The sequence below is a fragment of the Alligator sinensis genome, unplaced genomic scaffold, assembly GCF_000455745.1.
Source record: "Alligator sinensis unplaced genomic scaffold, ASM45574v1 scaffold1244_1, whole genome shotgun sequence".
NCBI classification, from domain to species: Eukaryota; Metazoa; Chordata; order Crocodylia; family Alligatoridae; genus Alligator; species Alligator sinensis.
In genome coordinates this window covers 52,093-77,846 of record NW_005842591.1, presented here as the reverse complement: position 1 = coordinate 77,846, position 25,754 = coordinate 52,093, and the positions used below count along the sequence as shown (strand labels likewise).

The following is a 25,754-nucleotide window of genomic DNA, read 5'->3' as shown; positions in this document are numbered from 1 at the left end:
AATTCAGGATGTAGCAACTTCCCACGGGTCTGCTGCCTTACCCCAGGCTCCACAAGTCTTCTAGCCCCAGTAGTTGCTGAATAATAGGTCATGGTCATGGTTGTGACCTGGCACCGAGATGGAGAACTTTGGCACCAGAAAGGGAGAGACCGGCTAGTTTGCCCCATCTCTCCTCCCACCCTGTTTGAAGAAGTTTCTTCCAAGGCCCAGCCAGTTTGATGTCCTGCTGTTATATTCCCGTTTTCGAAACGAGGTAACTGGTTTCCTTTGAAGGGGCAGGAGGGACTGAGAGTTTTAAGAGCAGCTGCAGCTATAAGTGAGGCCTTTGTGCCGTGAGTCCCTCATATTTGGTCCCACCGCTGTGTAAATACACACATCGCTATGTGTGCTTGCATGCACAGATACTGCCGGGGAATAGCTGGTGAGGCTGCAGTACTGCAGGGAAGGACCTGGGGGTTACCGTGGATCATAAGCTGAATACGAGCCAACTGTGCAAAAAAAAAAAAGGAAAAAAAAAAAGTCAACAAACTGCATACCTTCTAGTTCCCAGGCTGTTTTCCTAGCCTCATCTTCTTGCCAATTGTGTAATGAAGTTATCACAAACCCTGCAGCATCCTCTCCTGTGTTGTGACTGAAGTGGGACCAAGATGTGCCTGGGAGTGACACGTGACATTGCTCGATGTGTGGATCGCACATAGGCGAAGGTTATATACGTTTCTTTTGGGGCCACGAGATGTGCACCCTCGTACTACCATCCTTTCCAAAATCCAGCGGAGACCTGCATGGAGCTGATGAAGAAGTGCTGTCTCTTGGGGAAGCCAGGCGCGGACAGCTCAGCCCGGCTTTCCAAACGCACCCAGCTTGCAAGTCACCTATGGACAAAGACTTGGGTAACAGGAATTTGGCCTCTGTATTTCCAGTACTCAATATATTTCTCAGTCTATGGGTGTATTGAAGAATAGTATAGGCAGAGGGAAAAAAATGTTGTGTACCGTATTCCTGTCTAAACCACAACTTGGGGCCAGGTTTGTAACCGGTTAATCGCATGGTTGGCTCTAAACAGCATGACTAATGTTCACCCACTTATGGCAGTTTACAGTATCTTGCTCCTGCCAAAGGCTTAGACTAGCACATGATTGTTTTCCTGTAACTGGCTTTTTTTCTTTTTGAACCCCTAACCGCACCCATAACCAGTAAGTCTAGTCCCTCTTCTTCCTTCATCAGAGGTACTTGGATGTTTCAGACTATGCTGGTGCATATGTATTGTTGGCGCATGTCTTCAGGCACCCAGAGCCCTGGCAGCACTATGGGATTGCTGCCAGAGTTTCCCAGCAGGCACTGGCAGCAGTGCGCTCCCGTGTTGTGATGAGTGCGGACACAGCCTGGCTCCGAGGGTTGGGCTGGGGAAAAAAATCTTGTTGCACGAACATATTCTCTTGCACTGCGAGAAGCTTAGGAACCGGTTGCTTCTTGACACTACAGTACAAGCATGATTGTGCAAGACAGGCAAGGTTTTAAGACAACCGTTCTAGGTTTGCATCTTGGGGAGCAGCTTCCAGTGCATGTCCTTTGGAAGGGGCAGTGGGGAAGAGAGGGGATTGCCTGGGGCACTTTTGGGAATGCAGCCCTGGGATGGACCCGAGCAGCTCTGGTGTCACCGTGAAAGGGCAGACGGGGCCTGGGAGAGGGGCTTGGGGAAGACCTAGGATGCAGTGTTGCAGCTGGCTTGAGTTTGGGGACATTTCTGGCTTTTGTAGCCTTAGCCAGGAGGTGGCGGGATGTACCTGACAGCCCGTGCCCTGCGCTGACGAGCCGAGGGTCGCACGCACAGGCATCAGACCTGATTTTGCCCTCGTGTGTGCACAGGCTTCTGTTGAAGTGCACGGGATTTCACAGGAGGCTTTGAGGGCAGCATGTGGCCCAGTTCAAGCCCCGTGGCTGGAGTTTGGTGTCCCCAGGGGTCGGAAGTCTGCTCGGGAGGTTTCCCCTTGCTTGAATTCCCCCACGCTTTATTTTTCCTCCAGACCGGTGAGGAACGTGAGACCTTAAGCTGGCAGACAGCGGTTGACATTGTGATCTGGAATCTGACCTTATTAGAAACTGGAAAAGGATTCAGTCCGAGAACGGGTGAACAAATCCTACCTACGCAGAGTCCTGCCCCTTAGGACTATTTCTCCCTTCTCAACTGAAAGCAAATCGTAGAAAGTTCAGGTCAAAGGGAGCTCAGGAGGTCACATCTAATCCATCCAACCCCTGCTCCAAGCAGGACCAGCCCCAACTCCATCATCCCAGCCAAGGGCGCATGTCTTCAGGCACCCAGAGCCCTGGCAGCACTATGGGATTGCTGCCAGAGTTTCCCAGCAGGCACTGGCAGCAGTGCGCTCCCGTGTTGTGATGAGTGCGGACACAGCCTGGCTCCGAGGGTTGGGCTGGGGAAAAAAATCTTGTTGCACGAACATATTCTCTTGCACTGCGAGAAGCTTAGGAACCGGTTGCTTCTTGACACTACAGTACAAGCATGATTGTGCAAGACAGGCAAGGTTTTAAGACAACCGTTCTAGGTTTGCATCTTGGGGAGCAGCTTCCAGTGCATGTCCTTTGGAAGGGGCAGTGGGGAAGAGAGGGGATTGCCTGGGGCACTTTTGGGAATGCAGCCCTGGGATGGACCCGAGCAGCTCTGGTGTCACCGTGAAAGGGCAGACGGGGCCTGGGAGAGGGGCTTGGGGAAGACCTAGGATGCAGTGTTGCAGCTGGCTTGAGTTTGGGGACATTTCTGGCTTTTGTAGCCTTAGCCAGGAGGTGGCGGGATGTACCTGACAGCCCGTGCCCTGCGCTGACGAGCCGAGGGTCGCACGCACAGGCATCAGACCTGATTTTGCCCTCGTGTGTGCACAGGCTTCTGTTGAAGTGCACGGGATTTCACAGGAGGCTTTGAGGGCAGCATGTGGCCCAGTTCAAGCCCCGTGGCTGGAGTTTGGTGTCCCCAGGGGTCGGAAGTCTGCTCGGGAGGTTTCCCCTTGCTTGAATTCCCCCACGCTTTATTTTTCCTCCAGACCGGTGAGGAACGTGAGACCTTAAGCTGGCAGACAGCGGTTGACATTGTGATCTGGAATCTGACCTTATTAGAAACTGGAAAAGGATTCAGTCCGAGAACGGGTGAACAAATCCTACCTACGCAGAGTCCTGCCCCTTAGGACTATTTCTCCCTTCTCAACTGAAAGCAAATCGTAGAAAGTTCAGGTCAAAGGGAGCTCAGGAGGTCACATCTAATCCATCCAACCCCTGCTCCAAGCAGGACCAGCCCCAACTCCATCATCCCAGCCAAGGCTTTGTCTACCTGGGTCTTAAACATCTCCAGGGATGGAGACTGCACCACCTGGACATAAGGAAGAATTTCTTTCCTGTCCGAGCCCCCAAGGTCTGGAACAGCCTGCCACCGGAGGTGGTTCAAGCGCCTTCATTGAACACCTTCAAGATGAAACTGGATGCTTATCTTGCTGGGATCCTATGACCCCAGCTGACTTCCTGCCCTTTGGGCGGGGGGCTGGACTCGATGATCTTCCGAGGTCCCTTCCAGTCCCGATGTCTATGAAATCTATGAAACCTCTCTGGGTAGCTTGTTCCAGTTCTTCACCACCTTCCTGGTGAGAGAGTTTTTCCTAATATTGAACCTCCACTTCCCTTGCTGCAACGTGAGCCCATTGCTCCTTGTCCTGCCATCTGCCCCCACTGAGACCAGCCCAGCTCCATCCTCTTTGCAACCCCCTGCAGGGAGCTGAAGGCTGCTATTCAATCCCCCTCGGTCTTCTCTTCTCCAGACCAAATCAGCCCAGTTCCTTCAGTCTCTCCTCACCAGTCAAGTGCACAAAAGCTGACTGGGCCCGTGAGATCACCAGAGGTCTCGGGGGGAAAAAAAGGCTGGTGCAGTACATCTGGCTAGACTCTTCTGCTGCTGGACGAACGGAGCCAGGTCAGGAATCGGCAGCAGATGTCTTCCTTTGTCCATAGACTGAGGGGTGCATTGGTCTTCCCTGAGGAAGCAGGAAGGAGGAGTATAGACAGGGCAAATATTTGCACTCGCCCTGTGGATACCGACATGAAACGTTAAATACTCAGCACTGTGCATGAGAAGGGCTGGGTGCCTGCAGAGCCGGGGAAGAACGGGGCCACGTTCTCAATACGGACGCTTGGTTGGGGCAGCAAGATCTGTTTGTCTAGGAGCTCATTTAAAACCATGCAAACCTGTGGGTTTTGTTCAAAAAGTATCAGAGTAGGAGGCAAAGTCGCAGACGAGGCTATGGTGGGGACCTGCTCACTGAAGATCCTGCCTGGCCGACGAGCAGCATTGGTGTGGAAAGAGGAAGACTCGGGTGAGGGAGAAAAGCTGACCCAGGCATTAAAACAGAGTCTGTGAGATGTGGTCCCTGCGTGGGAAGCTGATCCAGAAGGCAAGCAGCACCCACCACGGCCTGGAGGAGTGCCGCGGAGGAGCTGAGGTCTCACGCTTGTTCCAGCATTATTCATTTTAGCTTCTCCAAGAAGTCTGTGCCTTGCTGCAAGGCCTCCCGTTCATTCAGTGCAACCTGGCAGGTGTCATGGGAGCAGGCCAGACACAGCCTCTGAGCCGGCTTTTGGTGTGAAAACAGAGGTGCAGACCAGGAAGTCTGTGAAGTGGGAGCTGGAGCCTGAGTCCCGTTGGGTCCCTTCCCACCTCGAGGTGCTCTCAGAGGTCTGAGATGCTGGTGCTGGCCACTACCTGCCGCCCTTCGCGGAGTCTGCGGCTCGCGCTCGTCTCGAATCGCGAATGTCACAAATCTGCAGGCCCAGGAACGAGAACAGCAAAGCATGGGAGGAGAGAGGCTCTCTCTCTCTTCACGGCTGAACTGGTGGGGAGCGTCCTGCCTGAGCTGGGTGTCCAGGCTGGAGCCGTACTGGTCCAGAGGAAAACGCAATCAGGACTCGTAGTAGAGGTGATATCTTTTATTAGACCAACTCGTTTTCAGGACAGGCACGAAAGACGGCCGCTCTCCTTCCGGGGCCAGCACTTTCTCTTTTGCAGAGGACGTTTCACCCTGGAGGTTGTGACACTGCTGGCGTATGTCTGTGGTGGCTTGTCTTCCTCTGACTTTCTAAGGATGTGACAATTTGTTCCCTCCCTAATCAACATTGTATTACATTTGTAATGAGGGTTATTATGCAGGGAGGTGCCATTGATGCAACTATTTCTTTCATGGCACCTGAACACCTAAGTCGAGTCTAATGAACAGAGGTGTCTGCTGAAGACAGTCCTGTGCTGGGCTTGGCAGTCCTTTCCCAACCATGACGTAAGGTTCCTCAAGCAGAAACTTTGCTCCCTCCGATGCCTAGCCCGGCGCTCGGCACGATGCCAGAGCACTGTAGCTAATGCTGGTGTATCCCTCCCATGCAATCCCGTCTCCTCCTTTCTGCACAGCACAACCCAGCTCCATCCAAGCAGCTGCAGAAGGACGTGAAGGCCTGAGCAAGGGGCTGAGATAGCGAGAACCTCCCTGCACGGGACCTTGCTGATGACACAGTTTTATTGCTCTGCACAGCTTTACCTTCAGTGAAATCATTGTCAAAAGCCTGTCCCAGCTTAGCTGATGAGTTGGTTGTAGCCCTGCTACATCGCGTGCTCCATGTGGCAAAACACGTATATTCCTAGTGCTTCTCATTGCATGCTCCGCTCCAGTAAATACTGAATCGTGTAACCTGCTACCGGGACTAAGGGAAAGATGTGACTTGGAAAGGAAGAGAGCCAGGAAACTAGCCCAGCCTTGTTTGCAGACACTGGTGTGCTCTGCCCTGACAGCCCAGAATTGGGCTGCTTTTGTAGCTTGAAACTTGATTTGACTGTTTCTGGTGACAGAGGCCTTTTAACATGGTCAGAAGATTTATTTAAGAACTTGCCGTCCACATACGAAGAAATCCATGGAGAATATCACTCTGACAGCGATGAAAAATCAGTGTTTTTAATGTAGGTTCCTCTGCTGCTGCTTCTGTTTGCCCACAAGCGCAGGCGAGCCCCCTTTGCGAGAAGCCAGCCACGCTGACCACCTGCCTGCACTTCTGTAGCTCTGTCCTAGCATCCTGTAAAGCTAAAAGCCCCCCAGCGTGGTTCGTATAAAATGTCTTCTGCTTTTTGCAAACCCATGTGGCCCCAAGGTGACAAGTCACCACCATTTTTTGATGCCACATTTAATTTTCCCCCAGAATTGAGGGTGTCCAGGCAATGCCAGCAAGTGCTGTGGTGCATTGCGGAGCAGAAGAAAGATGAGCAAAATGCACAGTGCACAAAGCAATGCCAAGTCTTCCTGTGTCTGAAAGGACCTGCAGCTGGGCTAGGAAGGTGTCAGGATTTGGCTGATTCGCGTATGCACCCATCAGGGAGCCACGTGAGCCGATCTTGCTGGAGCGAGGGAGCGCAGGCATGTTCTGGGCTCCTTCCCTGCAGGGGCTGTTCGGCAGGTACAGGAGAGCAAAAGTGGCACGGATTCAACACCGTGGTTGGAAAGAGGCTGCATACTTGAATGCACCTGGTGCAGAGGAAGCCAAAGATGTCAGTCGCCTCCCCTTTCCCCTCAGCGATCTCCTGTTTCTGCGATACAGGTGTGTGGTTACAGTGTCAACACAACCAAGGGTTTACTCCTAGGCCAGTAAGCTGCGCGTCTTCCTTCACGGTGTCCCTGCCAAGCTGCAGGAACATAACCCCTGAACTCCTGCCCTTCCACACAGCCTGCGTGCGCCCAGGTCGCCGGGTCTGCAGAGGGTACGGCCTCTCTGCGGCACGGCACGGCTCGGTCTGCTCCGACTGTGGCACAACCTGCCCGGGCTGCCTGCTGTCCGGTACCCTGCAGGGTGGCAGGGGTGGGCATCTCCCCCTCGGTGCATCTCATTCCCAGTATGAAAGGATAGTTTCCAAGCCTGGGAGATTTCTGTGGCCTATGTGGCACTTTGCTGCATGCTGAGATTGGCCACAGACAAGTCGTGCCAGCAGCGGTAGGTGAGCAGAAATGCCTGTCCACCGATTATCCTCAGGACCTGAATGGCTGTTACTGCCAATAAGCCACCTAATAGAGGCCCTGAGCGATCCTGCCTCTAACGCCAATATTAGCAAGGTGGCTGCTCTCCACCTGTGCCCCAGTGGTGATCTCCTGGGGCCAGGCGGCTCTTCCAGCGCCGTTTGATCAGCTCTGCAGAAGAGAGGGGAAAGGAAGAGCACAGGTGCGAGGAAGCGTGCACTGTGCGACTGGCTTACCGGCGATGTAGACGGGTGATTTATGATTGCATATTTCATGTGGCAGGAATGATATTGCCAGAGGTCGGAAGGAGAGGAAAACACACACTTGCTGCAGGGGACAGACATCTTACAAATAACGAAAAGCCTTTTGAATTTTCTGGCAAGTCTCATCAGGACAATCCTCCAGCACGGGGGCAAGCTAGGCTTTCTCTCGCGGCGCCGGCTGAACCGTTACTGTTTGTCCAGGACACGCTGGCAGGATACCCGGGAGAGGTGGAACGGTTTCCTTCTTGCGCTTTTGCACAGGACTTTCCTCTCTGAGGCCGTCCGTGCAGCTCCATCCTGCTGTGGACCTTCTTTATGGAGGCATTTCCAACCACTTCTTGCTTTGCTTTATTAAAGAAGCAAAACCCGCAGTAGAAGCCTGATTTCCACGAGACTTGGACTGTGTGTCAATACTGGCATGACTCGCATCTGTTCAGCTGATGCAGATCAGGGTTGAGAGGGCAGCACCATCTCACTGGTTGCAGGGTAGCAGTCACTGGGGATGGGCACCAGGCTCATTTCACGGTTCTGCTTTCATGCCGGGCATCGAGCTAAGGGAAAATCGAGGAAATTCCCCTACCCCTGCATGGGAGGTCTGAGAGCAGGGAAGGCAGGGAGAGGGAGCCAGCAGGGGAGCTCCCGCAGGGCTCTAGTAGGGGCAGCGCGGCACAGGCGGAGCTGGAGAGAGGTGTTGGTAGCGTTAGCTATCTGCAGGTATCAAAATGTATTTCATTGCAGCACCTGGAGCTCCCAGTCAGCGCTGGGACTCGGTTGTTTCATGCTGCGCAGATGCACGCAGACAGGGTGAAGAACGGGCAGCATATGAGTTTGGTGCAACAGGGCTGCCCAAGCCCCTGAGCAAACTCTTCTGTTCCTTCCCTCCTCTCTCTCCTGTCCGTTCAGCTTCTCCCTCTGGCTTTGACTCAGGTTTTCTTCAGTTGAACTATCACTCTGTTTCCAGTGCAGCAGATCTGCTGGCAAGGGCTAGCGCTGTCTTCTCTTCCCCCAGTGGACTCCCGTCCCAGCTGGTTGAGGATGTTTTCGGGGGGAACTGCAGCCCGAGAGCTGATATGCTGCAAGACTCTTTCCAGCCATGACAGGGTTCATTGCACAAGGATCTTTCTCCCTTCCCCGATGAGCAGCTAAACTTTACATTTTCTAAGTCTGGTAACAAGATTAAAGGATCAATAACACTAAATGCGTGTTTAATAGGAGACGATGCCCTGTGCTGGCCGTGGCGATGAAGAACCATTAGGCCGCTATTATTTTGGACAGCCTGTGACCACTGCGTGCAAACCATTTCATCTTCAAGCTTTGGCACAGTGTCACTATTCGTGCAGCTCCTGAAGTGCAGTGACTCGCACTGCAAGTGGTTTTATTGCCCTGTGCTGGAAAAGGATTGGGGTTTCTGCAATTCCTTGATTAGTCGTAGTGTTGTATATCTCAGTTCAGGGCAGTGCAGTTTCTCATCCCCCCCTCCGCACTCTGCTATCCCTCTGCACAGGACGTTCGAAACAGCTTTTATGGCTCGAGACACGCTGGAAGTGAACGCACTGCTGACAAGAGCAGCAGGCAAGGGCAGCGAGTGTCAGCTTCCCACTTATGCTACAGATGTACTACAGCCACCATGTCTTACCTGCGCGATGAAGGGACGGACGCATGAGCAGGGAATTGGTTCCTTTGCTAAGCAAGGGATCGGTTCGGGTTGTGGGGGGGTGTAGGCGCATGCACATGTGCTTGTTCTGTAGCTCTTGGACAATAATACAACATCTAATATTGCAGTGAATCACAACAGTGCTATGTACAGCTGTATACAATGTGATAAAACCTCCTGGCTCTGGGGAGAAAACCCCTGCCTGGTGCATGTGCTTCTGCCTCTTTGTTCCCTTTGCTACTCTCTTCCATCTCTGATGGAAGCAGTCCGTGCTTCCTGCCATTCATTTTGAAGGTTTTAATTCCACTTTTGTTCTATGTCTCCAGGACATCATTAGCATGGATCCTGGTTATAGATTCATAGATGTTAGGGTCGGAAGGGACCTCAATAGATCATCGAGTCCGACCCCCTTATCTCTGACTTAAAAAAAAATCCCCAATTTTCAGATTAAAAAAAGTAACCCAAAATCCACTTTTTTTATGCGATTAAAATGAAGCACCACTATATGACTCTATATATTAGTGGCATTTCATTTTGATCATGGAAAAATGTGCATTTTGGGTTACCTTTTTTAATCTGAAAAGGGATTTTTTGATTAGAGAAAACCAGGCTCCCTGATCATTAGCTTTCCTTGGCACCACAGACTTGGGGGCTCCAGTCTGACACCTCCCATTCCCCCTGCGTGTCCTAGCATCTCCAGCTTGGTCCTGTTATTTCTGATCCTCTTGGCTTGTGTTTTGTGCTTTTGAAAGGGGCTTTGTGATTTTTTTTTCTGCCCCGGGTGTTGAAGTTTTGTCGATGCCGCTGTTTAGGAAGCAGGGGCTTGAGAAACATTCAGGTTTCAGCTTCACCTTGTATGACAGCTGTTGTTACATATTTAGTGCTGCTGGGGTTTAATTTGGAGGGTAACGTGACTTTTTCCCCCCCAGATGGGCATCAGGTTGACAGTCACGTTTGGCCTTTGCTGTTCTGGCTTCAATGCCTTCATCGTCCTGCCTGTTTTGCATTTAGCACAGCGTCAAGATGTGGGACATAGCAAATATCTCCCGTTTCAGTCCCAGAAACTGTTGTCGCTGTGCTTGCTGTGTGCCGATCCCCTGGTTTTAGAGTGTGTGGCTTTGATTTCCAGTCCCACTTGCTGTGCACAGGTCAGGAGGCTGTGCCCCAGGAGGCAGATGTCATCTGGAGACGTTGAGGTCCTCTTTCCTCTGGGGGGGAGGCCGCTGTGTTCCCATTAACTGTTCCACATATTCCTTGCTACCTGGTTCGTGGCCGGGGGAAGGACACGGCTGGCATACAGTGCTTCTGCTGACGTCGGTAGTGACTTCACGTGATTGTCAGTTCGCTGCTATATGCTGCTTTATACGTCGCGTTTTCATAGTGGCTCTCGATGATGCTCAGATTTCCAGGGACCTCCTAGGGACGCGCTGTCCGCCACGCTCCAGCTGGGATCTGCAAATGTAGTGCAAGGGGGCAGCATGGAGGGGTGGTAATTGCTATTTAGCCAGCTGTGCACCGAAATGCCTGAAGGAAGCTCCGGGCTCACATCTTTCCCTCTGTGGCAGGGAGAACCGAGCCGAGAGTGACTCTCTGGGGACTGCAGTGCGTTGCCTTGAGATGCACCTGCGTGCACAAGTGAAGCGCGGGGCGCAGCTGGATTTCCAGTTTGCGTCGCTCCTGCAGCACCCGCCACGCTAAGCAGGCCCCGGTCCTCCATGTCTGTGTAACGTCCCTCTGCGGGGCCGGGCTCTTCCCTCCCTGCTCTAAACTCTTTGGCAGTGTGGCTTTGCATTCAGACCCACGCTGTGCTCCACCCCGCACATGGCAGCGTTTCTGGACCTGGCCAAGCTGTGCCTGGGCATCATTTGTGTACCACTCCACAGACTGTTTTTGGATCTTTTACGGTGAAAACTCCTGTCTAAATGGACGTTCTTTGTACCGCTTTATGAGCTGGCATCCACGTGTGTGCCACGTGCAGTGGACGTGGGAGTGTGTCCACGTACAGGGGATGTGGGAGTGTCAGGGGGAGTTCTTCGTGGTCCCGTGTTTACATGCCAGTGCCTGTAGCTCCATGGGTGTGTGTGTGCAGGGAAGCGGAGAGGAGGGGACCGTGAGTCGCCTGCTTGCTGGCTGGCAGATACTTCGTGGGTTTGTGGCGAATGCGTGTTTGGGGCAGACGGGTGGGCACCCCCTTTCCTCCGCACATTTTGCACTTGCAGCTCTTGTATGAAGCAAGCTTGGTGTCACACCGTGCTGCAGCCGGTGCTGAAGAGGCCAGGTGCCGGAGCGAGGATGGACCTTCGGTGGAAAGCAAGATGTCCCCCACCCCGCCCTTCCTTGGGCTCCTGCAGGCGAGGACAGCTTTGCAGCTGGACTGGGCTGTGCATCCTCTCCTGCTGTTGCAGGCACTAGCTGCTCTGGGCCCTGGGGCAGGGCAGGGAGCCGGCACAGCCTGGCTGGCACGTGCCCATTTCTAGCACACCTGGTGCCACCTAGCGATGAGCTGAGCCCAGAGCGTTTATTTAACACCTGGCTCCTTTTGGGCCCCCCAGGGGCGGATCCATTCAGCTCTTTTCTAGCAATTCCTCCCTTCTGCGGGTCTGTCTTCTGTAGCAGGCCACGCGCCTGGGCCGAGGAGGCTGCCGGCATCTAGAAAGGCAGCAGCAGCTCGGGGTTTGCCTCAGCCGGAGTTCTGCCCATTGCCCAGCTTGTCTCTGTCCCGATATGCACAAATGAACTGGTGTGTCCTTAGCAGGACAGGACACACCTGTGTTAGGCGGCAATCTTAGTGGGACCTCTTCTCCACCTGCGCTATTAGCATCAAACCTACCTGACCAGGATGGGAGTGGGGCGGACCTGTCGTGAGGTGGAAGCCCAGGCAGAAAAGCTGACCAGAAGGCAGGCGTTGCACAAAAGTCCTTTAATTCAACTGACATTGAGGAAAGAAAACTTTCCCCCCCTCAGGAGAACACGACTATTCCAGCTGTGGCCTTCAGAGCTCAAGACGCCTATCGACGGCCGCAGGACTGAAACCAGCCGCCTGCTCCCAGAAGCTGCTCCGAACCTCAGCTACAGAACGGTCAATAAATAAATTACACAGCAACAGCGGGGGCTGGACAGAGCTCTGATCCATCCCTAATTGCTGAACGGCATGCTTTTAGCGTGCCAGCGGGTAGAGCGCACACGCACGCCCAGGCGCGCATGGAGCTGTGTGCACACACGGGGCCATACAGTTCATCTCAAGGGCATGTGCATGCATGTGCACGTGTGCACACACACACACACACACACACACCAGGTACCATTCCTCTCTCTTGCACAAACGATCCTGTCGCGCTTGCTCCTCTTTCTTTGCTCACTCAGTGCTGGATTTTGCAGGTGAAGTCAAGAGCAGATAGATGGGCAGGGGGGAGGGGAGGGGAGGGGAGGGGGCATTTCCCATCAGGTCTCTAGAGATGAGCGAGCGCAGGGGTTGCACGGTGCCGGGCTACATCTCACGGCTGGTGTAACCCTTCCCCTGCGTGCTGCAGAACAGTCAGGTGACTCCGTGGCAGTTCTTGTTTGGGTGAGTTTGCTTCTAAATGACGTGTCTGCTTCCACAGATGTGGCCTGTCTCATTTTTCTACCGGCTCGGCAAAGCTTGCGTAGATGGGGGTGGCCTCCCCGGCAGCTGTTGGTTGCCCTGTTTCTCCGTGTTAGTGGCAAGTCGCTAACGTGCTGTTTGCCCAGGCCGGGAAGGTGTGGAGCTGGAACAAGGAGTAGCCCCAGGTGTTGATGGACAGGGTGATGGTGAGAACCCCCAGTATGTTGAGCATGAATCCAGCCTTGGCCTAGGATTGTGAAGACATGGAGTGAGTTGTTGGTTGAGCTGAGTGACCTCTCCCACCCTGCTTGTCCCGGGGCTCCCAACCAAGGTTGGCACCTGTGTCCATCCATGGGCCTGCAGAGGAGCAGGGCGGGATGGCCCTGCTTTGCATTGGGACCTGGAGACCCAGGGGGCAGGTCTGGGTCCTTTGGCCCAGGCACTAGTGAGTAGAGGAGGATGAACAGGCTACCGCGCTGGGCTTCCCAGCCAGCTTCAGCACCACTAGCAGCAGAGCTGGGGAGCACAGAGCACAGAGCCCAGCCTGGGGTGCAAGACCAGCCCGAGACGCCGGGGAAAGACGTAGGTGCCAGCATGCATGGAGTGAGGGTGGCTGCACTTGGGCATGCCTGCAAGGGTCGTGGTCACAACAGACAGGATTATCGCCGTTGCATGCAAGGTGCATCTCAGTGCACAGCTAGGTGGGGAGGGCGGCTTCAGCGGAGATGTCTTTATGCTGCATTTGTGCAGCACCGAGTCTGGACCAGCCCCTGCATTCCTGTGCTGTGTATGGTACCCCTTTTCCTAGCGTGCCCTGCCAGCCCTCCACACCAGATGTGGAGAGGTGTAACGTGCTCCCCAGCACTGGAAATGGGAGGGGATATTTCTTCCAGCAGGATCTGGGAATTTTCAGGCAACTTGATATCTCCCTGGCTTTGTTGTGTGACAGAAAAGGGTATTTTTATGTATAGCAAATCCAAGATGACCTAGCTCAGACGTTACCCTGCCTGATTTCCTGCCAAAGATGTCGTTTGCATTGTGGGGGCTGGGCTCTATAACCCGGTTGTCGGGAGAACTTCGAGTTTTCGTGCGCTTCGGACCAAGTCACTGCAGGGGTCTGGGACCGTGCCTGAATCCCAGACTTTCTCTCCCAGTGAAATACCTGCTGGGATGCTCGTTGACATGGTAGGGTCAGTTATCATGGAGTGATCTCTTCGATCAACTACAAATAAATGAGTGAGAGGGTTCTTGTGCAGAGGCTCGCGTCTTCCTGTGCTATCAGGAGAAAGACCGCCGACCCAGCTGCAGTGGCAGGCCCGCAGTCCCTGGGACGGGGTGTCTGAGGCTTTGCTGAAGCACTGCAGAGGGGTTAGGACCCGAAAGCTTGCAAAGAACTTTTTCCCAACTATGTAGTTGGTCTAATAAAAGATATCACTTCTACCCAAAGAACCTCACCTCCCCGCCGTCTGCACCACCGCGCCGTTCCATTTCCCATCCGCTCCCTGCAGCTCCGGGGGCAGCTCAGAGACCTAGCCCGTGCAGTTTCCTTGACTGGTTGCTGACAGTGTAGCCCCAGGCCCTTTCTGAGCCTCCTTCAGGTCACAGCGATCCTGCGCTAGCTCACTAACCCTAACACCTCCATTTGAGCTTGGGGAGCGCCCAGGGCACGAAGCAGAGGCCAGACCCTGATTCCAAGAAGCTGGCTAGAAAAGAAGCAGCAAGCCAGGGAGCCATATAACTGCGAGCCCCCGGTCACGCTTACCATGTCCAGAACCTTGAGCTGGCCGTAGGAGAAGACGATCGCGTTGGGCGGGGTAGCCACCGGCAGCATGAACGCGAGGGACGAGGACAGCGTGCAGGGAAGCATAACGTAGAGAGGATGGAGGCAGATGGCTTGAGCCTGCGGGACAGGGAGGGGAAGGTGGTGTCAGCTTCGATACCCGCAAAGGTCATGGGCATAGTGCAGTCTGTCTGTGCCTGGCACGCACGAGCTCTGCCCCTGCTGCCGGGTTTCGGGGCCTGCACTGGAAGCTCCTCGTCATTTCTTTTCTGCGGGGGAAGCTAGAGGGTCCTGTAACCAGCTTGTGATGGGCCTGATCCTGCCTGGGGCACTCGGTCACTGCTGTAATAGCAATGGGGGTTGAATCCAAGGAGAGTAACCCAGGTGAAAAATGTCATCAGGACCAAACCCACGTGCAGCTGAAAGAAAACTGGACTCAAGGGGAAGTGCCTGGGGTGCGCTACGGCTAAGCGTAGAAACAAGCGGAGCTGGGAGAGGCCGCAAGAAGTCATCTAGTCCGTGCGGTAGCTTTGAGGCATGGTGGAGCGCCTCTGTCGGTCCCGCTGCCTTTCACCAGCACTGAATTATTCTGGAGAAGTTGAGCTTGGCATTTAGAAAGCACCTGCATGTACACACGTGCGTGCCCCTTAACCCTCACTAGCACCGCTCGAGTACGTGACCTGTCCACTGTCGGCCTATAGGAGCTGGAAGACTTGAGCGCACCGGGGGCTTTTCCTCCAAGAGCAGTTTGCAAAGGAGGGACTTACCATCGACGCCAGAATGGGAAGGAACAGGGTGGTGGTAGCCACGTTACTGGTGCATTCAGTGAAAGTGGCAACCAGGAGGCACAACAGCAAAGCAATGGCTGCGGGTGGGATGTTCTGCAAAGGGGTCAGCTGGTTTCCCAACCACAGAGACAAACCAGACTCCTGGAAGAGAGGGAGAGAGAGCTGTGAGCATTGCCAGCCCCCGGTCCGGCGCCAGAAGAGAACTGGGCTCGCGGCAGGTTTCCTGGCCAACCGCACGGGCGCCGCTTGCGGTGGTCCCCTCTCCAGCTCTGCGCTCGGCAGAGGCACAAACAGGCCTTGTTCACAAACGGCAGATTGGAGGCGGACAGGCGCGCCTCTTCATACTAATGCCTCCCTGTCTTCCCCCTTTCCAGGCTGTTTGGGGCACGAGTTGCCCTGACATCCTGAAGTCTCCTTAGAGGTGCCCAGGCAGCGAGGCTGCCAACACGGGCTGCTCGATTATGCCCACGCGTGCTGCCCCCAACAGCCCTCCTTTTACTTGGCTGTCTCGCTACACCTGATATCCCACCGCTCCATCCTGCACGTGTCCGTGATCTCATCTTTCCACTTTACCAAGGCAGTGGACGCTTGTCCAGATCTGCTCCTCATCCCGTCTCAAGTGCTCCAGCTACTAATATCCCCACAACATGATCTGTTTGGTTCAGTTGCCTCATTTCCCCACTTTGCTTCCCTCGGCAGGCTCCCTTTTCTCCACTGCTTCTCAAATTCAGCTTGCTCTCACTCATCAGGTCCTCTGTGGTCTCATCCTGCTCATGTCTTGTGCGGTATCAAGCTGGGATACTGGCCTTTGTTTCCTATGAATCAGACCTTCACTATAAGAACCTGTACATGTTCTCCCAGGTCACCCTGGATGTCTGCGAGTAGGTCCCCAGACAAGTCTGCAGCATGCTATATTAGTTCTCCTCTGCAAACTTCTGCTGTAATGCCTACGAAAGGCCACGGCAAGTACACGTCTGGTGTGCTGTTACCGCCGCTTCATTACACTAATCCCCACCATCTGTTTCTTATATCCACCTATTGTCTTCTGTCTTATGCTGAGATTATGAAATCTCAAGGATTAGGGCCGCCTTTCTCTTGGGAATGTGTACCTTCCTCTCACGACGGGTCCTAATCCCTGTCCAGGGCTCTAGCCGATACCACAACAGAACTAATGACTTGTTCTTAGGAAGCGCTGTTTGTTCGAATCTGCACTTCCTTGCATTCACGTGACGTCAGGGTCATCTTTGCAATATTTATTTGCTAAACCGGGGGAGAGAGGAATGGGCTACGCATGGTTTGGCAGCTCAGCTGAGTCTACTGCTGCTCGCCCTTCACCTGAGTGTCACAGCGCATAGAAAAAGCCTTCTGTCTTAGACTGTTCACTGTATTATGCCATCTTCCTCCAGGACTTTTTGTCCATGGTGCAGCCAGCCTTTGAGAAAAGCAATACTGGCTGAATGTCTCTTGGGCAGGGGAAGTGGATGCAACGTATACCCCCAGCTGTAACGTCAGGAGTCTGCATCAGCGGGGCTGGAGCACTTTGCACAAGGGCAGCGCCCAGCAGTAAAGGGGCTTGAAATAGTTGGTGCTTCTCACCCACCGTGGCGCTCTGTTGCACCAGCACAGTCTCAGTGGGTGGTGGGAGCAGCTGTGTTCAGCCCTGCCTCCCCCTGCCCCTGGGTGACGAGGGCAGAGGGCGGTGGAGTCCCTCCCTGGCTCTAGCTGAGAAACCAGATGGTTTGTGCGGCTGGGGCGGCCCCTAGCGTCACACGGGGGGGATAAATGGAAAAGGAGAAAAACCGTATCCCTGAAACATGGAAGATGTCGTAATTAGCTGTTTTGAAATGAAAACTTCACGGCTGAACAAGATAGAAGCAAAATTCAACATCCTGCCTGCCGGGGAACAAGCCTGCTTCTGCCTGTTGTCTGTGCTTTGCATGCTTACAGAGCAGCCCTTTTTAAAACGGGCTGTCGTACCCAGGCGATCCCGACCATCTTTTAACTCCCCTGTGCAAGATGAAGTTTCATTTCTACCTGGGAGAACTTTTATAATCTTTGACTTCTCCTTAGCCTGCGGAAGGGTGTTTGGGCCTGAAAGCTTGCAAAGAAAGACATTTTCTTCCTGCTATTTAGCTGGTCCAATAAAAGAGACCACAAGAGTTTTGCTGGCCAAAGGACACGGAAGATAGAAGTCGTGCATGAAGGCAGATGTTTTGGACAGACCACGTTACCTCGCTGCCTTTGGCCAGAGCAAAGCCGCCTCCTAGCAGAATCACGATGTTCCAGGCCATCTTCTCATTGATGGTCTTCCACTGCAGGAGAGGCGGAGGCACTCGGACCTGCCGTGGGCTACCTGAAATCCAAAGCCACGGTGTCAAGCTGGGGAAGGGAGGCTGCACCCTGGAGCGCAGCCCTGAGCATCCTTCTGAGCACAAGGGGAAAGACTAAACGGCTGCTCCGTCCGCGGGCCGGGGCCGGACGGTTTCCCCAGCCCTTCCCCTGCGTGTGCCTCCCCTAACGCGGGGCAGTGGGGCCCCAATGCCGGTCACAATGGCAGTGTCCGATGCTGGTAAAACTCCCTGCCCCTCGTGTTGCCCGAGAGAGGCGAACTGGCGGGAGATGGATGTTAGGCCAAGCAGCAGAAAACGCTTCCCATCAAGGAGATCAACTAGACTTTGGAGATCTTCCTCTCCAAAGGAGTGATGACAGCCTTGTCATTTCAGAACAGGCTGCAGGGAGCTTGCCGGGAGGTGGTGGGATGACCAGGTGTATGGGAACATACCCTCGGAGCTGCTAAATGCTCCTTCCAGAAACCCCTTGTCCTGTCACGGACCCTCCAGCCTCAGCACCTTTTCCGTGTCCTTCCCTCGTGACTTAACCTACGTGAAAGAGTCATTCTGCACGATCAGAGCAAAGCCCTGCAGGAAAGTCCAAATGGGTCTGAAGACACGTCCCCTGTTTTGTTCTGCGGGATCTCTTTGGTGCTTTCAGATCCCCCCGAGTATCTGCAGTGCAGGGAAACTCGCAGCACGGGTCTCCGATGCTCTGAGCTGGCTCTTACCGTTTTCTTCGGCATGCCCAGCATTAGCCCGAGAGAAGCAGCTGGGAACCTCCGAAGGGATTATGAACATCAAAAGCGAAATGAAGATGACCACTGTTGCATCCGTGACATAACTGCAAGAGAGGGAACAGGGACTGAGTCTCGGCATGTGTTTTGGGAGTGTAGAGGGTGAGGGAGCGGGGGCAGCACTATTTGGGGCAATGCTTCACACCTAGGCTGGGCATGTTATAGCTTAAAGATGGAGCCAGCACATACATGGGGTTTATTCCAGCTGGGAACAGAGATCTAGTGCGGGTTGTGGGTGATAAACCGGGTTATCCCTACACCCCACAACACCATACCTAAAGGGCATGTGTACATGCCACAGTGTTTGATCCTTGTTTGACCCTAGTGTTCACTGGGCCCTTTAGGTTAGCTACCTTTTGCCATCCTTGGTGAAGGTATAAGTCGCCCAGCCTGGCATGAAACCAGGGTCTCTGGTAAACCAGAGCAGCACCAGCGCTACGAAGAGGAACAAGACGGCGATTTCGGAGAATTTCATGGAGCCCAAGTTCTTGTGCTCCTCCTTGATCACGGTGTAAGCCATTCGCTCCTTTGTCTTCTCAGAGGCGTTTGAGGTGCAACCAAAATTCTTTGCAAAGCTAGAAAGAGACAGAGAAGCAAATGTCAGAGCAGTTTCCAAAGTCTGCCGAGCTCAAGAAAACAGATCGTATGGGAGTTCAGATTCTCGGAGAGCCGGAGTTTATTGTTGGCATTTATTATTTCTGTTGTTATAGCACATTTCCATGGAGCAGGACGGTGCAGGTGGGTGCTACAAAGAGGCAACTAAAAGGTGCTCCCTGCCCCAGAGAGCTTAACGTCCAGACGTAGGCAACATTGAATGGGTATGGACAGACAGAAAAGCACAGAGCAGCGCAGAGGCACACTCTTCCTGGCATCACAGCCAAGGAGACTTGTAAGGCTGCATTTGATGGAGAACAATGAAACAAGGGCAACCGGCGCACATGGTGCACAGAGAAGAGTCAGCAGAGGGATTCAAAGGAAGGGGTGATGGGGCCCAAGGGACAGGCTAGACGATTCGCTGCCTCTGGGCATTGTAGCGTCTCCTGGGCAGGATCGGTGATGCCTTGCTGAGCACGTGCCACTTACTTAAACCCCAGGAAGAGTATCTGGAGCCAAATCCAGGAGAGAAGCAGCAGCAGGAGCATGGTCGGGAAAGCGAAGGTGAACCAGGAGGCGAAGTTCACGATGTTGCCATTTTCAGGGAAGAGCCTGTCAACACAACGGATGTCAGCCCCGCGGCTCTGCCCCCACTGCTGCGTTACAGCCGGTGCGCCGGAGGGGCGGGGGTCTGGGGCCAGGCCTGGGAGCACCCCATCCTGGTTCTGCCTCCCACACAGCATCCCCCACCTCGCATTTTATGGCTGTGCAATGGCTGCAAAGCTAACCAGCAGCCCCAGTTCTGGGGTCTAAGGTGGGTTCCAGCCGGACTTACTCGTCCACCTGTCCTTTCATCACCAGGTTGGGGGTGGTCCCCGTCAGGGTTGCAATCCCGCCAATGCTGGACGCGTAACAAACGGAGAGGGACATTCCCTTGCAGTTTTTCAGGTGCTTCTCCTCTCGCAGCCGCTCCTCCTCCTCTCGCAGCCGCTGATCGTCCTCCACTGTCAGCACGTGCCCGTTACCTGGGGGCAGAGACCGGACGAAGGAGGTGCGTAAGCCTGCTGGATGGAGGGGGCCTGCCTGGCACCCACTTCCTGCCTTGGCATAGTAGGCCTGCAGCGGTGAGGCATGGCAGCTGGACATGGTCCCTTTAGGGCAGACCTGGCAGCTCCGTGGCTGTATTGCCCCAGGCAGAGAGAAGCCCAATACAGTATCTGACGGCACCGTGGGCAAGCACCAGCACCTGGAATTAGGAGCCGTGCTTGACCTGAGGTGGGGCAGGGGGAGAGAGGGGGAAAGCTCAGGAAGCTGCAACAGAAATGCAAAGCCCTGGAGAGCAAAGCAGCCCACCCTGCCCCAGAGCACTTGCATTCCTCACTCGAGCGCCAGAGTGGACAGAAGAGGACGGCAAAGGGGAGGCAGCTGCTCGGTCCTGGGCACCAGGGTCCAAAGGGACCATCACAATCGTCTCCTCTGACCTCCTGGTACGAAACAGGCCAAGGATGTCACTCAGCCGCTCCTGAACGGAGTCCAGTGGCTTGTGGCTGAGCCGTGGGGTATTTTTAGAAAGGCATCTAACTCAATTTAGAGAATTCAAGGGACAGAAATGTGATACGTCCCTAGGCAAGCTCTTCCAGCAGCTACTCGCCTGCCCGCAATTCTTATCCTGTCCCAAGGTTGAATTTTTCCAGCTTCATCTTTTGGCAATTGGGCGTTGCTATGCCTTCGCAGGGCCCTCTGGCCTCAGAAATCTCTGATACATGTGGGCACCAAAAGTACTTTTCTCCCTTCTAAACTCGACATTTGGAAGCAGCACTCGGAAGCGGGTGGAGGACGAGAAGGTGTCCAAGTCCTTCCCATCACCTGAAGGAGACGACACCCGCAGCTACGCACCTTGTTTCTCTTTGGAGGCCTCTGACTTTTCTGACCCCTCCTGCAGCTCAAAGGCTTTATTGATGCTCTCAGACGTGTGCTGAATTGGGCCTGCCTCCACTTCTGACTTGTGCAGCTGATCCAGTACTGCTTGTGCGATGGGCACCATCATGGCTGTGGTGGCTGTGTTGCTGATCCACATGGAGAGGAAGGCAGTGACAACCATGAAGCCCATGAGCAGCCTGCAGCGAAGAGGGAAGGTAGGAAGGTCATGTCAGAAAGTGAGGGCACGAGGCCTTTTATCCATTGCCCCTGCCACCCAGCCTCTGCCCTCCCTTGGACACAGCAAAGATTAAAAGCATCTCCTGCTCTCTCAGCCCATGAGCACGCAGGGTTTACTTGTACGTAGGATTCACAACTAGCCCACCCTCCCTCTCAGGGTAGGCAGGAAGGCTAGAGGGGCTTAGGAGAGGGTGGAGGGGCAAGGCTTCCCTACTAAAATGATGTATGTGGTGCAACGAGCTCAACGGCATCCCTTTGTGACTGCACTAACGACCCTTTGGGATGATCTTCCTTATCGGGTTCTGCCTTCTCAAGCCGTAATTCCCTGCAGGTGCTGTTCTGGCTAGGCTGTGCCTTGGGCCTTGCTGCAGCCAGACACCACCCACTGCATCCCAGTGCAGCTGTGCTGGGGTTTTCCCTTGGGCAGATGTGCCTGCTTGCCCAGTGAGGTCCCATTACCTCCAGTGGGGACAAGTCGGTCTGAGTTTCTGGCCTGCAATGTGGATCCCACGCAGAGCTCCAATGCAGAAGGGAGCCAGGGGGCCTGTTGCACCAGGGATTGCCCAGCAAAGCCAATGCAACAGCAGTGTGGTGCTGCCCTGGACATGGCACCACAAAGGTGAGGGATGGGAATCCCCAGAAGTCGGCCCAATCTCAGCCCCGGGCCCCAGGTTTGGCCTGTGCAAACCTGCTCCACTGTTGCTTGGGGGTGTCTTGGCAATGGAGAAGCAAGGCTAGGTGTGCCGGAGCAGACGAGCTACCCGCCTGCTCTGGGACGCAGCTCCCGACAGAGACCAGTATCAGATGCTTGTGTGCAGCCTCCGTAATGCATCCATGTGTCATGGGAACTCCTTTTGGAGCCCAGATGGGGATCGGTTTACACCGTGAGGTAAGGAGATCATTTGATCCTATCTTGTACCTGCAGACATAAAAGCCTGCTCCTTGTTTGCCTCTTACACTGCTACTTGTCTCCTCGGCACTGAGGGTCCCCAGTTATAAGCTGCATGTGAAATGTTTTGCTTTTTTCCCATTTTTTTTTCCTTGCTGCATCTCCTGGGACAGGGCAAGCTGGCAGGACCATTTCACTCCCTCCATCTGTCTTGTAGACCTCTCTCATTTTGCTTTACAGTCCCCCTTTCCAAATCAAGTGGGCTCAAGCTCACCCATCTCTTTATGTATGGATGCCGTCTCTTTCCCCCTCCACCACCCAAGGCCTCCAGCTCTTCACACAGAGCTTTTCTGTGGTTTGGTGTTTGGTTTGTTGTCACCCCTTCCCCGTGGTCTCCTGGATGGACAACATTAAGTATAGCCTGTGCAGCCAGTCCATACAGAAGTGGAAAGGAAGAGAGTGGGTTGGTGTGTGTCGGAGGATCCAGCGGTTCATTACCCAGATCCCAGCTCCGGGTAGCACTGGGAAGGGGTGAGAAAGCCCCTAAGGGATGGTCCCAGGTAAACTGCAGCTCATGTGATTTCCCAGCCTTTCACCCTGAGGCACCTCCCTCACCCTGGCACGTGTGTGTCAGGTGCACACTCACAGGGCAGGCCTAACCCCGATGATCAGCAAGACCCGCAGGGCGATGCGCTTGTGCAGATTCCAGTGCTCCACCGCGATCGCCACCATCAGCCCCCCGATGAAGAGCATGTTGGTGTCCTTCAGATACTCCATGCAGACCTGCAGGGCAAAGTGGGAGAGGACAGCATTGCAGACAGCAGGACAGACAGTCAGACAACTGTGCTGCCGGAGGGCCGTGTCCCAGAGATGCTGTCAGCCTGGCCACGTGCCCCAGACAGCTCCCGAGAGCCCTCCGGCTCTGGGGAGGAGCTGGACACGGGGTTCATCCCAGATTCCCAGCTCCACAGGAGTGCACACGGAGGAAGCCTTGTCCCTGCAGGACAGTCCCACGGATTTCCCCCCCTCGCCCCCATGAAGACACCCAGTCCCTACCGACTGGTGAGACCGAGACAGGCAGACGCCCCAGGAGAGGCAGACTGACAGACGCACTGGTGCGGCAGTGCTGCATCGCTTACTTGGGTCGAATCCATGATGTCCATTAGCGGGAACAGCAAGACGGGGAAGAGGGCCGTGACAGCCAGCGGCAACGCTTCTGTGCACCAGAACAGGGCCATCAGGATGATGACGTAGCCGCATCGTGCCTCCTGAAAGAGGGAGAGCACTGCAGCTGCCGCCGAGACTCGGGGCCGCACATCTAGTCCTTCTCTGCTCCTGGGGATTCGGTCCCAGCTGCTAGACACTTCCCCAGGGGCAGGCCAGGTGTGGAGAGGGGGACACGGTACTCTGTTACCTTTCAGGGGAGAAGGAAAGGGGCCAAAGTGTGGTGCCTTTGTGGGGGACCCTTTGACGGGGAAAGGCCAGAAACTTGCACAAGGACAACGGGCCCCGGCAGTGACTTTGAACCCTGCTGAGATAAGAAGCAGGCAGTTTCTGAACAACTCTTTTATCTTGCTGATGGCAGCAACTTCTTCCTGAGTTTCTCGTCTCCAAATGATTGAACAGTTGAGTTAGTTATTGATGCAGTCAAGGCCCCTCTGGTTCACTTTTCTCTCTGCATATTTTAAACCAGAGCCTGGATGAACTCTGTGGCTTGTGGCACAGCCCAGATTCCTTGCGTTGTAAATCATTATATGTCTTTTATTTTTGTTTGCTTTTTTCTTCCACTCGCCACAGACTTGAAACAGGCTCCCTGGCAAACTACCATCGCAGCTCGGTTTCAAATCCTAGTCGCTTCGGCTGATCGATCTGTGATGGTGCTTGGCTAGCCGCTTGCGTTATGCTTATCGAGACGAGGCTCTTCATACAGTCGTTGAGCAGCTAGCCAAATCCCTATACTGCTTTGCTAGCTATGCAAAGGGCCTTGAGCCTTTTAGTCAAGGTATCTAGTTTCAGAATTATCTAGGAAAATTGTTTTGCCCTTTACCCTGAATCATATCAGTTGTGCAAAGGTAGCACATTTATGCTTCGTTTTCTAAGAATGGCAGTGGCTCGTCAGCCAAGCCTTTTGCCATCTACAACATTATCCAAAGACTCGTGCCTTCTCCTAGAAAAGATGATCCCCAGGTTCATGTGTTATTGTTTCTCGAGGGGGTAGGGGCTTACTGCTGCTTTGGAACATAGCTCCTTACACTTCCCTCAAAGCCCAAGGAGGACGACGTTTTGAAGGCCCAGCGGCCTGCTTCCGAAGAGCTCAGCTCATGACTGTGGCCGTGTGTATACACAGCGGTGGTGATTTGTGTTTTTCAGGCCAATGTTTCCTTCCTTTTGACTTGCAGGAAAGCCTTTGTCATTATGGCTTGCTCTTGTAGACTCACCAGTTCATGTCAGGGCCTCTTGGTAACTCTCAGCTGGACAGGTTAATGCCTGAAGGAAATCCCCCTGCTTATTTTGGAGCTAAGAGACTCCGTTGTACTTCCTGCTTACTGAAATCCCTGCAGTGGAAGGTGGGAGCTAGCCACGCCAGCCCCAAGAGGCACTGCTTGGCCACCGCAGAGGAGGAGCTTCTCTCCCACGGCTCCCACCGTTCCCAGTCTAGGCTGGCAAGGGCCATGTTTAGACTCCTGGAGGACAGAAGCGCTCAGTCTCTCTCTTGACGGCCTAAGAAATCCTTGTAGCTGCTGCCAACCGTGCCCAGTGTGATGGAGGGACCAGCTGCAACACACCCAGTGGTTCCACGGAGGGACCAAAGACCCCTCCGATGGAAATAACCTCTCCCAGTCACTGCCAGTTTGGCTGAGTTCGGACCAGTGACCTTACAGTGGGAAGTTCCAGTTACCGGCGCACACCTCTCCGTTGGGCTCTTTTGGTTTCTGTCGTGATTGGGTTTTTTTGCCACTTCACTTGAGCAAACAAAAATGGATTGCTCTTATGGCTTCTTTCCTCTAGGCCTCTGTGTGTTATGAACATTGCCCCCAGGGCACTTTCTGGATGGCAGGGAGCATCATTTGTATGCATTCGTGTGGGGCCTTGAACAATGCACCTGTCTGTGCTCCCGCAGTGTACATAGGGAACACCAGAGACTTGGGTCACAGCCTGGATCAGAGTGGCAGGGTGTTTGCTGATGAAATATTTAAACAATAAAGTCAGGCTGCAAATCGGTATCAATGGAACTCGGCTCGTACAGACTAAAACATGACTGGAACGCAGCAGGTAAACACAAAAAGTAAATCAAGTGCTGAGGGTTCAAAATGATGTTCCCTCGCTGCCCTTAACTCTTATGCTGTGTCTCTGTCCACCTGTTCTCTGGAGACAGCTCTGAATCATGTCCGAGATTATCCATACACCAGCTATTCCAGCAAGTGCCTGCTTGGAACAGCAGACAACAAAGACTAAGTTCTTCAACCAAGGTTTTCGAAAGCAGCTTAAAACTGTGTGGGGGGGTTGCATGTTCTAGATGTGTCAGGTTGGGTACCAGACTCAGGCATCCAGAATCTATCATTGCAGAGGTGCAGAAAATAACCCCAACAATCGTTTGAAGACTGCCTAAATGCCTTACAGTGAGAGGCTTAAAGAGATCACTGAGTAGTTCAGCAGAAGGAAGACAGAGAGGTGATTGTATTGTATTGAATAAGTACTTCCCCAGGTATCAAATGGCAGGTACTAAAGAGCTCATTAATCTAGTATTGAATACAGTTTATAATCTGGATGGGCATAACAGGAACCAAAGGGCAGAATCTGAAGCTAGGCAACTCCAGATGAGGCATTACATTTCTACCCATGAGAATCATTAACCCTTGGGGTGGACTGCTGAAGAGC

The 25,754-nt window shown here is 53.8% G+C and overlaps 1 protein-coding gene across 1 annotated transcript in view; it reads right to left on the bottom strand.

Annotated features, from left to right (window-relative positions):
* Positions 1-11,869: 11,869 nt before the first annotated feature.
* The window catches only part of SLC13A2 (solute carrier family 13 member 2), a 15,484-nt gene continuing 1,599 nt past the window's right edge, over positions 11,870-25,754 (bottom strand). The window contains exons 2-12 of the mRNA XM_006032858.3: positions 23,015-23,143; positions 22,522-22,658; positions 20,726-20,946; positions 19,665-19,854; positions 19,319-19,441; positions 18,589-18,810; positions 18,170-18,282; positions 17,340-17,461; positions 15,088-15,249; positions 14,303-14,440; positions 11,870-12,787 (exon numbers count right to left, since the gene is read on the bottom strand). Of these exons, the coding sequence (XP_006032920.1) occupies positions 12,653-12,787; positions 14,303-14,440; positions 15,088-15,249; positions 17,340-17,461; positions 18,170-18,282; positions 18,589-18,810; positions 19,319-19,441; positions 19,665-19,854; positions 20,726-20,946; positions 22,522-22,658; positions 23,015-23,143 (1,692 nt within the window). The 3' untranslated portion in view covers positions 11,870-12,652. The remainder of the gene's footprint in view (positions 12,788-14,302; positions 14,441-15,087; positions 15,250-17,339; positions 17,462-18,169; positions 18,283-18,588; positions 18,811-19,318; positions 19,442-19,664; positions 19,855-20,725; positions 20,947-22,521; positions 22,659-23,014; positions 23,144-25,754) is intronic.